This window comes from Pygocentrus nattereri, chromosome 9, assembly GCF_015220715.1.
Source record: "Pygocentrus nattereri isolate fPygNat1 chromosome 9, fPygNat1.pri, whole genome shotgun sequence".
Taxonomy (NCBI): Eukaryota; Metazoa; Chordata; class Actinopteri; order Characiformes; family Serrasalmidae; genus Pygocentrus; species Pygocentrus nattereri.
This window is the reverse complement of record NC_051219.1, coordinates 3,375,637-3,390,636: the sequence shown is the minus strand read 5'-3', so window position 1 is coordinate 3,390,636 and position 15,000 is coordinate 3,375,637. Positions and strand designations below refer to the sequence as shown.

The 15,000-nt window shown below is 43.3% G+C and overlaps 2 protein-coding genes across 7 annotated transcripts in view; one reads left to right on the top strand and one right to left on the bottom strand.

The window, feature by feature from the left end:
- The window catches only part of ddx58 (DEAD (Asp-Glu-Ala-Asp) box polypeptide 58), a 31,593-nt gene extending 27,050 nt beyond the window's left edge, over positions 1-4,543 (top strand). For 2 of the 3 annotated variants that reach the window (XM_037540901.1, XM_037540902.1), the window contains exons 15-17: positions 475-621; positions 1,919-2,080; positions 3,375-3,527. In XM_037540901.1, coding sequence (XP_037396798.1) covers positions 475-621; positions 1,919-2,080; positions 3,375-3,527 — 462 coding nt within the window. Of the gene's footprint in view, positions 1-474; positions 622-1,918; positions 2,081-3,374 lie in introns of all 3 variants that reach the window. The other variant, XM_017688589.2, reaches the window with a different exon arrangement.
- Positions 4,544-8,643: 4,100 nt separating this feature from the next.
- LOC108412188 overlaps positions 8,644-15,000 on the bottom strand; it is an 11,279-nt gene continuing 4,922 nt past the window's right edge. For all 4 annotated transcript variants that reach the window (XM_037540932.1, XM_017684118.2, XM_017684117.2 and 1 more), the window contains exons 2-3: positions 14,836-15,000; positions 8,644-10,220 (exon numbers count right to left, since the gene is read on the bottom strand). The exon at positions 14,836-15,000 is cut by the window's right edge and continues 937 nt beyond it. In XM_037540932.1, the coding sequence (XP_037396829.1) occupies positions 10,173-10,220; positions 14,836-15,000 (213 nt within the window). In that variant the 3' untranslated portion in view covers positions 8,644-10,172. The remainder of the gene's footprint in view (positions 10,221-14,835) is intronic.

Genomic DNA, 15,000 nt, shown 5'->3' with positions numbered 1-15,000 from the left:
TTGGCTGAGATGCATAAATGTGGACACAGTTAACGTCTGAAAATGTAGTGGTCAGTCCAGTCCATACCGTCCAGCAAAAGTGTTTTATTTGATGTCATAAATACCAACACTATTCAGCCTACAGCTCTTTAGCCCCGCCCATTTACGCGGAAGTTACAAGAAGTGTTTCGGCTTGGACTTTTCATATGCAAAAGACGCCCTGGGTCAAATGGACAGCTGACTGTTTTTGTGTAAAATCATACCTAAGTGGACCTTAGAGTGGCATTTTGTAGCATTTCATCATGAAATATTCACACAGTGTAATGAGCAGCTGGAGTTTTCAGATGGTGTAAAATTAATTAAGATATTAATAAAATTATTAAGATATTTAAAAAAAAATTCTTGATATGACGGTGATGATATGTAAATATGTGTGTGTGTGTGTGTGTGTGTGTGTGTGTGTGTGTGTGCGTGCGCGTGTGTGTGTGCGCGCAGGTGGATTTGTTCCAGAAGAACGATAAAATCAAGAGACATTATATGAGCCTGAGTCCAGAGAAGCCCCGGGCTGTGGGCAGTTACAAGCTGCTGTGTGCGAAGTGCGAGATGTTTGCCTGTTTCAGCCATGACCTGCGAGTGCTGAAGGTTCGAACCCCCGAAACACTAAACTCTGGGCTAAATAGGACAAAAAAGACCTGTAATGGTAAAACACCAATGACATCACAGTTTAGTCTAAGACTAGGCTTAACCATGTCCACGAAACCCTATAAGCTCTAAACCTCAGATCAGTGGTCTGCAAATACGGTACTGTGCCAAAGTCCGAGGCCGTCCTTCATTTGTTCAATTTCCAGACAAAAGAGCCAATTAGTAAAAGTTATTAATTTTTCAGGAAATAAGACATTAGATAAAAGGCTTGATTAAGAAAGGAGAAAGTCAAAGTGAGGAACACAGCTGGAGTTCAAAAATCAATTAAAAGCTACAGAGAAAGTGAGGCTCCTAACAACCACCTGGAAGAGCTGGTGGACCCCAAAACTGCCCCCATCAGATAAACAGCACCGAAAGCTTTGATCTCTGAGAGAGAGGAGAAGATCAAGCTGCTTCAGATCTGAAAACATCCACAGGTGTTTCTGTCCTTCCTTCCACTGTGAGAAGACCACTCAGCGCTGTGGGTCTGAAAGGACGTGTAGCGGATCAAGAAGAACCTCGCTGAGAAAAGGAGACGGACACATCAAACAAAGAAGCTGGACGATGGACTGACCACCCCAGAGTCCAGACCTCAGCACCCCTGAATGGGTTTGATTAGTTCAGAAAATCTAACCAGCTTCTAAGACTGAACTGTGGAGGCGTGTCTGCAGGTTCTTTGAGGAGCTGAAAGTGAATCTCCTGGAAGCTGCAATGAAGCTGCTGCTGTAATAAAATCACATTGTAGCATAATTATACGAGTCCTTGTGCTAAACAGACAATTGCCTCTTACTTTCTATGGAGCGCTATATGCAAAGCAAAATAGGCTTGTAGAATTAAAAGGCCAGTTTAAAAGGGTAAATAATGTTATTTATATTGTGACTTTGGCTGATAGAAAGTGCTGGAACTGTGCTGGTGTGCTAATGTATTCACACACTGAGAGCTTCAGAGCCCGTTTTAAGCTTTGAGTAAGAAAAATCAGTTGGAAAAAGATCTGAATCAGCCACAGAAACTCATGACTGCCGCAGCCACAGTAAGAGGAAACCTGTGAAGATGTGTTTTATCAGTGACCTGCTAATTTAATCATTATAATTACCAGATCCTTCACCTTTAAACCCAAGATCCTCTATCAGCGAAAACCCTTTACCCTAAACACTAAACCCTAACCCTGCCTGAACCTCCTAAAGCACTAATCCCTTCCTGCTACAGCGAGATTCTCTCTCTCTCTCTCTCTCTCTCTCTCTCTCTCTCTCTCTCTCAGGAGTGCCACCACATTGTCCTGGACCGCTCTGTATTTCAGCGCTGTGCCACTGAGCCCCATCACAACCCCAAGAGCTTTGGAGGAATCACTAAAACCCAGAAGATGTACTGCAAAGAATGTAAACACGACTGGGGCATCATCGCTTCCTATCTCAGCATAAGGGTTTGTGGGCTTCTACTGATCATCAGCTCCCAGCATTCCTCACTCTATATACACTCTTTAGTTATGATTTACTACAGTATAATTTTCATTCCATGCTGCTCACGTTTCCGAGGAAAACTAGATGTCATGCAGTGTTCAAGCTCACAGGCAGATCAGGGCTTGTAAAAACCAGAGAGAGGCTGGGATAAAAAAAGTACAGTAGATTTGTCCAAAGGAGCCACACATTCAGGAGAGAATCAACAGAAGAGCCACAGCAAATCACCAAACATCTGCACGTTTAGAAAACGTGTTAATCAATGTGGCCTTTAATATAGAAATAGTGTTAGTGGACCATCATTATTGGTTGGTGGGGCATCACATCGCCCCACTAAAGGGTCTCTGCGCTCTTCTGTCCATGACTGGTGGGGGAGATGAAAAAGGACATTATTTGTTAATATTATTTTGCACCGCCCTCTGGTGCACAGTGATGTAATCAGAAGTCAGAGATGGAGCTAAAGTCATTATATTTTTATGGAAGATTACAGGAAAAAAAGGGAATTTCACCTTTTAAATGAAATGAAATGGCAAATCAAGCTTAATATTACCTGAACTGAAAGGTACCAGTTGCTGTAGGCACACACGTATTTATCTTAATCTTAAGGAAGGGTCTTTCTGAAAAATCCAATAATTTGCTGCCTTTTATGACCAGAGACACAAAATTTGTTCAAGCTGCAACTTGGTCCTAAAATGGTGCGTGGCTCGTTGGTGCTTCCTTTCAAAAAATTGTTTCAGAATGTTCAGCTCTGCCACAGATGTCTCTACATAACTCTGCTTAACCTCCACAACAGGGACAGGGATTAGATCCCCCAACCTTAGATTGTAGCAGATCACCTAGTGGTCTTAATCATAAGGAAAGGAGATCTTTCTTAAAAAACCAAAACATCTGCTGCATTCCACAACCAGATACCACCACATAAATCCTCGCTGTCCACTTGGTGCTTGGACCCCACAGATTGCCACTTGTGGCTGTATTTGGTATAATGCTGTTGATGTTGAAGAATGTTTTTCTTTTTTTTTTTTTTTATTTCTTTTGCTATTGACTTTTATATCTTTTATACCAGCGTCTTGTACCAATTACTCAGTAAAATATGAAACTTGAAGAATGTGTATTCACAGATCACAGAATGTCATTTTTCTCGACTTTTTAAACATTTTCTTAATGTAATGACAAATTGGTTAATTAGCACAAATGTGCTGCATTTTTTATGTGCAACACAACTTGGTATAAATGTAAACTGTGTTCTTCTGTTTGCAGGATCTCCCGATTGTGAAAATCGATAGTTTTGTGATCCAGAACGTCGAGACACTGCAAAAGCAGTGGTACAGGAAGTGGCGTGATGTGACCTTCGCCATGCAGGAGTTCGACCTGACCGAAATCACTCCGGAGACTTGGGGGGTGAGGGAGTAGAGACAGCAGGACACAGCAGATTAATCAATAAATAAAATCGCACGTACATCCGTATAAAAGAAGCTGCATGTACAGGAATAGCACTGCACTTCTCTATAGATCAAATCAATACGGCTTTATTGACATTTTAAGAGATCAAAAACAATTCGGCCGACAGGACGAACACATAAGACCACTTAAAACATTAATACCAACCACGTAGAACAGCCATACGGTTTAAAAGTGTAAATTACCTCGTAAATAAGTGTAAAACCTCGTAATTTAACGGCATAATCACCGTTTCATCGTTAGGTTTAGGACGTTTGTTAGACTTTAAACGAGGAAGTCTAGATGTTGGGCAGATTGTTAGATGCCGCTGAACCGTAACAATATTTTTCTTTTTTATCTTTATATAGTCTGTTAGTCTTTCTTTCCTGTCTGGGATTGATTTCTGCACCCACCTCTTAAAAGGCACTTAACTACATAGTGAATAACTGGCGACGTAAGTCACAGCCAGGTGCCCTCGTAAAACTGAAGGTGGCAGTCAGGGTTCTTCTGAATGATGTCATGGAAGACCTACTTTTGGTTCCTTAAAGGGCCCAAATGCTTTTTTTTTAATTTACAAAATATTTTAGTGTTTTATTGTTATTTTAGCTTTTTTCTTGAGGTCTACTTGTGGGTCATTCTACAGAAGTGCCAACTTTTCTGTCTCTCCATAGGCGTCACTGGTGTTACTGATCCTTATCTAAAATACGGAATTTAATCCAGTTGGATTCTATTTTTTCTGCTTAGCTTCATATGAAATCATGCGGTAATGAGAAAATCTCTGGTAACTGAAAGACACAGTGGACGCACCAAGTGCTTTTCTTCATAGATCCTCAGAAAACAGGTAGAAGTGACGTCATAAGTTGACTTTTATTTCAAAATAAGAGATTTTTTGCTAGGCGGTAAAACCAGTGACAATAGCTTTCATATATAGTTTATAATATTTATTTGGCTTTTGTTTTCTGTATGTCATTTAAATCATATATTTCATAGTCATGTATAGATTATTGCAGGTACTTACTTTTTTACTTCAAAATATGGCACTTATCTTTACACATGACTGTGGTGCTTGGAATTCAAGATATTTGATTTAAAAAGGACTGGCGACCTGTCCAGGGTGTATCCTGCCTTCCGCCCGAAGACTGCTGGGATAGGCTCCAGCACCCCCCCCCGACGGATGGATGGATGATTAAAAACTGTAATTTAAAAATTTTTAAAACTTGTAATTGTTAAAAAAACTTTTTATTTTTAAATGTAAATAAATTGTAAAACTAACATGTTTTTGAAGTGTAATATATGTGGAAGCACTAGGGATACAAAAATGGACGTCTGTAAAATGACCCTTACAGTTTGCATGTACATCTATGTTGTATGTGTGTTTTATGTATTTTTGTTTATGTAAACAAAATTACTTTCATTCATTTTATCATTCTGTTCATTCTAATTTCTCTCTATTCCCTGAGATGAAACGGGCTGTTTTTATTACTGCGCCTTTACGACTGATATATGTAAATGAGCTCTGTTCTGATTGGCTGGGCTGTATTGTGTCTCATTCAAAAGCACAACTGTTAACTTTAGCATGAGTGGGCAGGGCTTCATTGCTGTTTAATAGGCAGATTTATGTAAATGAGTCTTCTGTGACATCATCAGAAATGCCAATTCAGGGCTGTTTTTACAATTTAATTTACTACATCTTTCCAGAAAAGTCAGGTAAATTTGGTTTTTGGCCCCTTAAAGTGCTTTTCAGTGGACGGTTCTGTAAGGAACCCATTATGTAAAGGTTCAATATCGGTTTTTCTAATTGTTTGGTCAAGCCAAGAACCGTTTAGTCACCTTTTAGTTTATATGGCTTTTCCTTGCTTTCTTACTGAACTGTTTTAATGCATTAAACTAGATTCACCACCTCGATCTGCTCATTAAAGTGTTCGTTTTTAGTGTCATTCCTGTCATTTCAGGCCGGGACGGGTCTTTAGGCGAGGGGGCAAATAAGCTGGGGTGGGATGCTGTCTGGGGTTAAAGCTGATTTATATTTTCTGGTTTGTTGATCAGTTCTAGTCATTATATCGTTGGTATTGGTACACAGTGATACTGTCGTAACGTGGTTAGGGGTGATATCGGATTCATATCAGCAGATATCTGCTTATGAAAACTGCCTTTAAACTCATATTTCAAAGTGATTTCTCATAATGTATTATATGTATTATGTGTTGAACCCAGAAAAGCTGAATGTTTAGATGATGTTGGGTTAATGTGCTAAAATCTTTGCATTTTGTTCATTTTTTTTCCACTTGTTACAGAAATAAATGTTTCTCTGTAACGTTACTGAAGGTAGATCTACTTCCAGTTTCTACATTTTATAAAGATACAGCGAGGTCCAGAAGTCTGAGACCACATGGAAAATCTGGGATTTTCTCATCTATTGCTTAAAAATAAAGAACAGATTTTTAAAAATTTAAATAAAAAAAATTCAACTTAATTCAATTAGTAAAGAAAAAAGTAAAGTCATGATAATGAAAAGAAGAAGAAATACTGAAGACTCTGCACTGTTTCTAGGTCATTACTTACATTTACGCAAATTAGTGAAATTTACCAGGTTGAGACCTTTTGATCAAAAAGGTCAGATTATTTTTAGTCATATCTGCCGGTGAAGCTTGCGTTCAGGCGACTCTCAGGTGGATCTGATCTGCTCATCAGAGGCTAAAAATTTAATCTAACTGTTCACTCAGACTGTTTAAATTAGAAAGGAATGAAAAAATACAATCGTTGGTGTTTTCAGATGTTTAGAGCCCACTGTATAAAGACCTCAGACATTATCATCAGCCCACAGTTTCCATTTATTGGCCTCATCAACTGTTACACAGCTTTTTGGGGTTTTTTTTTGTATTTTTGCTGTATTTTTAACAATTTAGTGACATTTTGTGTTGTTTGGTAGGTCATTTATTTTGTCCGAACGTCAAAAAAAGTGCTTTATTTTTAGTTTTTCACATCTATTTTATGGTATCCAGGACTTGTGAACGGTTTCATAGATAAATTTACTAAAATCAGTTTTTTTTTATTAGAATTTACAATACAGTGCAGTTTTAAGAGAGGAAAACAGAACAAAACAAGGCACCTCAGGCTTCTAATACATTCTTTCAGCATTCATTAACTTCATTAGTGTTAACGTAAACACTGAGAACATGGTGGGGCTGGATTTTATCCCACTCGACCAGTGCTGTTGTAGACGGTGAAAGAAATGGAGGCGCCGCAGCGCAATACCGAAGCAGTCGGCCCACATTGTTATTGTGTTTTGCTGATTTTAATGGTTTGAGCTGTTGTTACTGTTTCTTCTGATTATTATTTTATTTTATTGCGTTTTCTTTGTGTTTTTTATTGCATCTTTTACTGCCTGACCCTGAGCTTCCTCTGATAGGTCGATTAAATAAAGATGCTGTTGGGAATAAAACATATCTCTCCTCCTCTACCCCCATCTCTCTCTCTCTCTCTCTCTCTCTCTCTCTCTCTCTCTCTCCCTCTCTCTCTCTCTCTCTCTCTCTCTCTCTCTCTCTCTCTCTCTCTCTCTCTCTCCCTCTCTCTCTCTCTCTCTCTCTCTCTCTCTCTCTCTCCCTCTCTCTCCCCCATCTCTCTCTCTCTCTCTCTCTCTCTCTCTCTCTCTCTCTCTCTCTCTCTCTCTCTGATGTAAATCATCCACAGAGTGAAGGCATCTGCCGCCCCTCCCACATTCTAGAACACAGGGTGCTCATGTCATTGTAATTCATGTTGCCTAGCAACGCGGGAGTCGTCATAGAAGCCCAACAATAAAAGGATGACATGTACAGTGATCTGCTCTAAAGCTGAAATATTCCACCATCTTCCGCCATCTTTCTCTCCCCCCTGCTGTAGCGCACCCTCGCTCGCCCGCCGTTCATTATTCCTCCTTACTGAGAGCTCTCAGACCTGTTATTAGAGCCCCTGACACCCCCCACCCCCCCACCCCACCACCACCACCACCACCACCAGCAGCAGCAGCGGCTGTCCGGTTACCACTTTCCAAAAAAAAGCCTGTGACGGATCAGCCGGAGAAAATAGGAGTGATATTCCATTTCAGAGTGAGAGGGGTGTTTCCTCACAGCTCGCCTGCTTTTTTTCTCTGAAACCAGCCCTTTGTGTCGACAGGGGAAACCATTTTACTTGCGCGAGAGCGTTTATCAAAATGGATTCCAGAAGATGGATATGAAATCCATCTGTTGGCCTTGAGAAAAAGAGGAGAAAAAAAAAGGAAAGAGAAAAAACACCCCACAGTGACGTCGTCGAGCATTTTGCTGCAGATGAACAGAGGGAGTGAGAGGCAGACAGACCACTCAACGCCGGAGTTTTATCCTAACAGTCTTTTATTAATCAAGACAGTAAGGCATCACAACAGCAATGTACAAAGTTATTTAAAGTCTTTAATTAAAACCAAAAACACGTTTTCTACCCATGCAACAGTGAAAGTGTTAGTGTGGACCGGGCCGAGTCCCTGGCTGCTTTCAGACGCCGGCGCGACTTCATCTTTACTCACTAGCCCGTGTTTATCTGACCTCTCCGTGTGGAGGCTCGACAGCAAAAAGAAAATCCAGAGGAACCTGATTTCCCTTCGTTCCGATTTGGACCACATCTGCATCTCCTCATAGCTGTTTCGGCAAATGACCACAATCTCCTCTTTCGATCCTTCCGTCTTTCCGTCCTTTGTTCTTTCTTTCTGTCTCATTTCTTTGAGGTATGCCTGTAGAGCTGCTGCAGAAGGTGAAGGATCATGATCTCTCTTGCTACGCTTGAACATGTGTGGTCGTGGTCTGAAGTGTGTGTGGTAGTGGACTGAAGTGTGTGTGGTAGTGGATTGGAGTGTTTGGTGGATTGGAGTGTGTGGTAGTGGATTGGAGTGTTTGGTGGATTGTAGTGTGTGGAAGTGGACTGAAGTGTGTGTGTGGTACTGGATTGAAATGTTTGGTGGATTGTAGTGTGTGGTAGTGGATTGTAGTGTGTGGAAGTGGATTGGAGTGCTTGGTGGATTAGAGTGTGTGGTAGTGGACTGAAGTGTGTGTGGTAGTGGATTGGAGTGTTTGGTGGATTGGAGTGTGTGGTAGTGGATTGAAGTGTGTGTGTGTGGTACTAGATTGGAGTGTTTGGTGGATTGGAGTGTGTGGAAGTGGACTGAAGTGTGTGTGTGGTACTGGATTGGAGTGTGTGGTAGTGGACTGAAGTGTGTGTGTGGTACTAGATTGGAGTGTTTGGTGGATTGGAGTGTGTGGAAGTGGACTGCAGTGTGTGTGTGGTACTGGATTGGAGTGTTTGGTGGATTGTAGTGTGTGGAAGTGGACTGAAGTGTGTGTGTGGTACTGGATTGGAGTGTTTGGTGAATTGTAGTGTGTGGAAGTGGACTGAAGTGTGTGTGTGTGTGTGGTACTGGATTGGAGTGTTTGGTGGATTGTAGTGTGTGGTAGTGGACTGAAGTGTGTGTGTGTGTGTGTGTGGTACTGGATTGGAGTGTTTGGTGGATTAAAGTGTGTGGTAGTGGATTAGAGTGTGTGGTAGAGGAGTGGAGTGTTAGGAGGATTATAGTGTGTGGAAGTGGATTGGAGTGTGTGATGGAGGAGTGGAGTATTTGCTGAATTGCAGTGTGTGGTAGTGAATTTGGAATGCATGGTAGTGGATTGGAGTGTTGCATAAATATTTGTGTGGTATCAGATTTAAGTGAGGTGTAGCAGATGTGAGAATGTATATGGTAGTGGATTGTAATGTGTAGTAGTGGGCTGGAGTGTGTGGTAGTAGATTGTAATGTGTGTGGTAGTGGGTTGTTGTGTGTCTAGTTATGGATTGGAGTGTGTGTGTGTGTGTGTGCATGTGTGGTATTGGATTGAAATATGTGGTGAGGGAATGTGTGTGTGTGTGTGTGTGTGTGTTTGTGTGTGTGTGGTAGTGGATGTAAGTGTACATGACAGTGTATTGAAATATGTGGTAATGTGTGTTGCAGTGGATTGGAGTGTGTGTGGAAGTGTGATGGACTGTGTGTGTGGTAGTTGATGAGTGTGTGGTAGTGGATTGATGTGTGTGGTAATAGGTGGTAGTGGATTGGACTATATGGTAATGTAGTGTGTGGCAGTGGATTGGAGTGTGTGTGGTAGTGTGATGGACTGTGTGTGTGGTAGTGTGATGGACTGTGTGTGGTAGTGGATGAGTGTGTGGTAGTGGATTGATGTGTGTGGTAATAGGTGGTAGTGGATTGGACTATATGGTAATGTATGGTGTGGCAGTGGATTGGAGTGTGTGTGGTAGTGTGATGGATAGTGTGTGGTAGTGGATTGGTGTGTGTGGTGATAGGTGGAATGTCTGTGGCCTTGAGTTGAGAGATTGGGGCAGAAATTCTTCCGCATATTCATCCAGTATCGACCATCCAGAGAGAGAGAGAGCGACCCAGTCTAATCCGTGCGGAGATTCCGACTCCGGCGAGTTTATTCCTGATTTGCGGCGTGAGGAAGGGAGTCCAGTGGAATGACTTCGAGTGACCGTGCGGAGTTCTGCTGTGTTCTGCTTGGTTGTCCGTTTTTTGTGGTCCGATGTGTGTTCTTTTCCGGTTCTTGGGGATCCTCCGTTGGCGTTGTTTCAGAAGAACCAGCGGAAGGTGTCTGCTGCTCCCACAGAGGAGGCTCTCTGTGAGACACAGAAACACAGGATATTAGAGGAATGAGTGGAGCTCACGGACACATGAGCACCTGCACACGGCCAAATGTTTGGGCTGCGTCTTAAATCACACACTACTACGCTACACGGACTACACTGATGAACCTGCTGTTAACGGTGGTGCTCGGTTCCTGATGTACGCTAGTAGTCGAAGTTTGAGAAGCAGCTTTTTGTCGTGGAGGGCCAAAAGAAAACGTGTTCCTAATGATCCAACTTTGGTTGGCCTCAGAACTCAAAGCCACCAAAGTTGGAAAATCCGACTAAATTAATCAGCGTAGGACAAGTTTGCTGTGTCTGAAGAAGAGTGTCACTGTCTAAAGCAGTGCTTCTCAAACTGGTCCACGTTTTGCTCTATCCATACTTGTTTCAAGTGGATTGGAGCAAACATCTGGACGTCTGGAGGTCCCTCAGGACCAGACGAATTCAACACACACACAAAAAAAGACCACAAAAAACAACTTGGATCTCATGTTTTAGCCGATTAGGCCTTTTTCAGTTACTGATATGAGACTAAGAGTGTAATTTATCTAGTTATGAAGGTGAGGAGTTTGGACCCACATTGGAGTTTAAAGTTATTGGAGTTTAAAGGGTTAAAACCTTTCGCTTCCCAGCTAAAGCTTCCGTTGGACTTATTGAGGCAGAGAATTTCACGTAAAGTCAATCACTTCCTTCTGCACCCTTAAAAAAAAAACAAAGGTTCCCGGAAAATTCTTCGCCACAGAACAACCACTTTTGGTTCCCTAGAGAACCTTTCAGTTGATATGTCTTTATAGAACCACTTTCTGCAAAGGAGATGTGCGCGTGTGGAGAACCTTTTGAGGGCCTTCAGAGGAGTTAAGGAACAGTTCCTTAAGCCTTTAAAAGGTTCTTCATACTGGCACATCTCATTTACTCCTAAAGGAGCACTCTCTGAAATGTTCTTTGGAGAACAGGTGGCATTGCTCAAAGAACTTTGGTAGGCGGTCAGATAACGACTGCCCTCGGCTTTTGAGCTGCCGCTTTCGTGCTGAATTGGTAGTGAATCCAGACACCAGCGTGGAGCTCCAGTCAGACAGGTTCCTCAGCGCTAGTCCGGCAGGCCTGAGCGGAAAAAGCGCTCTGCAGCGGGAAAAGCGCACAGTCTGACAGCATGAGGCTGTGGAAAGAAGCAGGCGTTTGACCAGCTGGTGGAGAAATATTTCCCTCCATCTGCTGCCACAGGCAGGTTCAAGGGTCCTTCTATGTTGCCATGCTGGCACAGTCCTTTACACACGCAGCTCGCCATCTCGGCGCGAACAAGAACCATCCAGACTCCCACACACACTCCCCTTCAGCGCCTGCAGGCCTGCCCGGAGTTCCTCCACCACTCCCCAGTGATTCAAACATAACCTTAATGTGGCTAATAACCGGCGGCAACAGGAACCGAGCAGTTAAACGTCCTTAAACTCACTTAAACTGCTGAACCCCAGGATTAATGTTCCGCTAATATGCACTAATATGTCATGTCACTGCTGTCGGAACAAAACCTCGTATCTCCATTTCTGTCGTTTTTCAGCTTTTTTTTTTTTTAAGTATATTTTTATTTTACATTTATGGCATTTGGCTGATGCTCTTGTCCAGAGCGACTAACAATTTTGATCATTTTTTTTATATAGGGAGGCCAAGGTGGTGTTAGGAGTCTTGCCCAAGGACCCTTATTGGTGTAGTGTAGGGTGTTTACCCAGGTGGGGATTGAACCCCAGTCTACAGCGTACAGAGGTGTTACCCACTACACTGACCAACCGTTGTTTTTCAGCTTATGACATAATTTGAAAGTACCTGTCGTCCTTTACACTGAGTGTAAATTTCACGATAAAGGGACCAAAAGAAACGACCCAAAATGACCTGGAGAAACGTCTGGTTCCATTGACTTACATTAGAAGTGAAGTAGGTTTTTTCCTTCTCCTGTGAAGTTACTATTCGGGAGATACGAGGTTCTCTTCCCACAGAAACGACGTGCTGTTCTGTAGTCAGACGTTACCGGCAGGTCCGTAAAGTTAGTTTTCCGCAGAGCAGATTAGAGAAGAGTATTAAATGACCGTGAAAGTCAATCAGTCTCCAGGTTTCTGACCAGCTTAGTTCCTTCAGCCAGTGGATTTACATTAGCTAGCCTAGCTAGCTAACCAGCCTGCTGTACCACACGCTTAGTTAGCGCTAGCCTAGCTAAAGTCTGCCTACCTACCTAAAGTCATCCCAGAATTAGCTTCACTTAGCGCAGCATGTCAAAGCCCACCCAGCGTCGCCCCTCACTTCCACACAAAACCAGCCACCCATGTTTACGTCGTGAAGACTCAGAACCCTGAAGGACAGTGGAGAACCAGAAATATAGCACTGAAAAGGGTTCTTCTGTAGTTATAATGTCAAGTTTGTGACAATAGAAGAACCCTTTTTAGTGCTGTAGAGAACCCTTTTGAACCCTCAGCACAGATGTGAAGAACCCTTTCACAATGCTGAGAACCCCTTCAAAGAACCCTTGAAAAACCTTCGTTTTTTTAGGTGTGTAGCAGTTACTGGTGTAAAGTGACGCCAGATAATTCTATAACGGGACATGTTTGCCTGTTACCGACGTCCAGTTAATAGACATGTATAAAACCTAAAAATGTGGCCTGTGCAAAAGTTTTGGCACCCTTTGTTTCATGAATTATACACCTAAATGAAACGTGTCTAATACACAGTATTAGATGTTTGTTCTGTGGAGGAACGTGTTCAACAAAGCGTGTAATTCGACCAAACTTCGATGGGCTCAGTTTGTTTTATGTACATTTACGTTTTTACGTTGCTGTATGTTGGCCGCCGCCTCTTAAGGTGGTCCCCCCACTGGTCAGGCCAGATTTGCACCCCTGCCAGCAAAGCTGAGGTTCTTCTGAACCTGTTCCGTCCAGTCCAGTGAGGGCTGCGGTGTCGACAGGTATTTGCGCCTGCAGGTTTACTAATTAAGTTCTCCTTCATTAACGAAGACGACTCAGGCGGCGCCGCACAGTGCTGGAATGAATACCCCCCCTCCCTCTCAATGGGCTGAGGATCCTTGGTCTACAGCCATGTGGATCAGTTCCCCCGCGTTTAGCCCGGCGCAGTCACCGCTGTGCTTGCGGAAGGTTTCCTTGCTGTTCAGGGAACAGTTTTGTCTGTTTGTGTGGCTGGAGGTTGCTTAGGATGTCAGCGGGGGAGGCTGGTCCTGGATCAGTGTGGAAGGGCTGCTGGCCTTCGATGCTGCAGTGGGTTCAGCTGCTGTTTTCTGATTGAACATTACAGCCAGCTTACAGCATATTGCCTCATCATGTCCCTAACACGCATACACCCCTCCTCCCATACCCACTGCGTGTGTGCAGGCATATGTGTGTGTGTGTGTGTGAGAGAGAGAGAGCGAGAGAGAGACAGACCTAGTGTAAAAGAGAGAGAGAGAGAGAGAGAGAGGGAGGGAGGAAAAGTGAACCGGCATAGTTCCAGCTCGAAAGGGCTTTGGGAAATGTCCCAAGCAACCACTTGTGCCCTCCACACACACACACACACACCCACACACTGTGAATGCCTGGTGGTTAATTAGTGCAGTGAATGCCAGGACTGGGCTGCGTTCCAAACCCACAGCATCATCGCTACCAATTACAGGCGAGCGAGAAGGAGGAGAGCGTGCAGGCACAATTAAGAGAATTTCTGATTGTGTGTTTGTGCGTTCGTGTGTGTGTGTGTGTGTGTGTGTGTGTGTGTGTGTGTGTGTGTGTGTGCGCGCAAAATTACTTTTAATTTTAAGTCACATTTAATCTACATAAAGTAGGCCATTCATTATCGAGCCTGATTCTGCCAGGTAGAGGAGAAAAAAATGAAAGAATGACTTACTATCTCAAAATATTGAGTTAATATTTCAAAATAATTCTTTTTTTCAAAATAACATGTCAGAACCTTTAGGAAATCAGCCGTTATTTAAAAAGAAATGAGTCGTTAATTTGAGAAACTAAGGAAAATGGAAATGGGTGATTTTTTTAATACACTGAGTTCAGTATGTCATTTACTCTGTAGCATCGGGTGCCCCGGTTTCACTGGTTTCACTGGTTTCACTGGTTTGACCAAATTTTCATGTTTTAATCTCTTTGTTTATCAATGTTCTCTCACTACAGTACCCAGCATGCATTACACAAACACGTCGTGTGGCCACTGGGAGACCCTGTGATGTCACCCAATCCACTGGCAGCCCGGCCACTAATACAACCAGGCTACCTTGTAGCTGCCTTGCTAACTTCAGCCTACCGCCTGCTGACTTCCTCATCTGAGTCCTTCCTGTCAGCTACGTCATCGACTCTCCGTCGTAACGATGGTTTGAGGAAAGACGCTGCGGGTGTAAGATGTTCCGCAGCCCAGCAGTTACGGTAGCTGTCAGCCTTCCGCCCGCATTTGCCAATTTACCGGGAAAAACGGTGAGAAAGGCCCCCAAATCCCACCCCAGGCAACCCATCAGAGGGGCTTTCGGATCTTAACGGGGGAAATCCTACTGAGACGGCGAGGCTCGTTCTTCCTCCTACAGAGGCGCTGTTTCGGGGACTCGGTATGTCTGAAGGTGTATCTGTGCGTTTACCTCCACTGTGCTCCCCGGCTTCTTCTTCAGCTCCTCACATTTCCTGAACTTGCAGATCTGGTGACCCGTCTTCCTGTTCCGGCAGGAACTGCACACGCCGCAGTTAATGAGCCGCCTGCAGGGGGCGCACACGCCGCACCGTTTCCGCTTCCTCTTGGCTGCTCC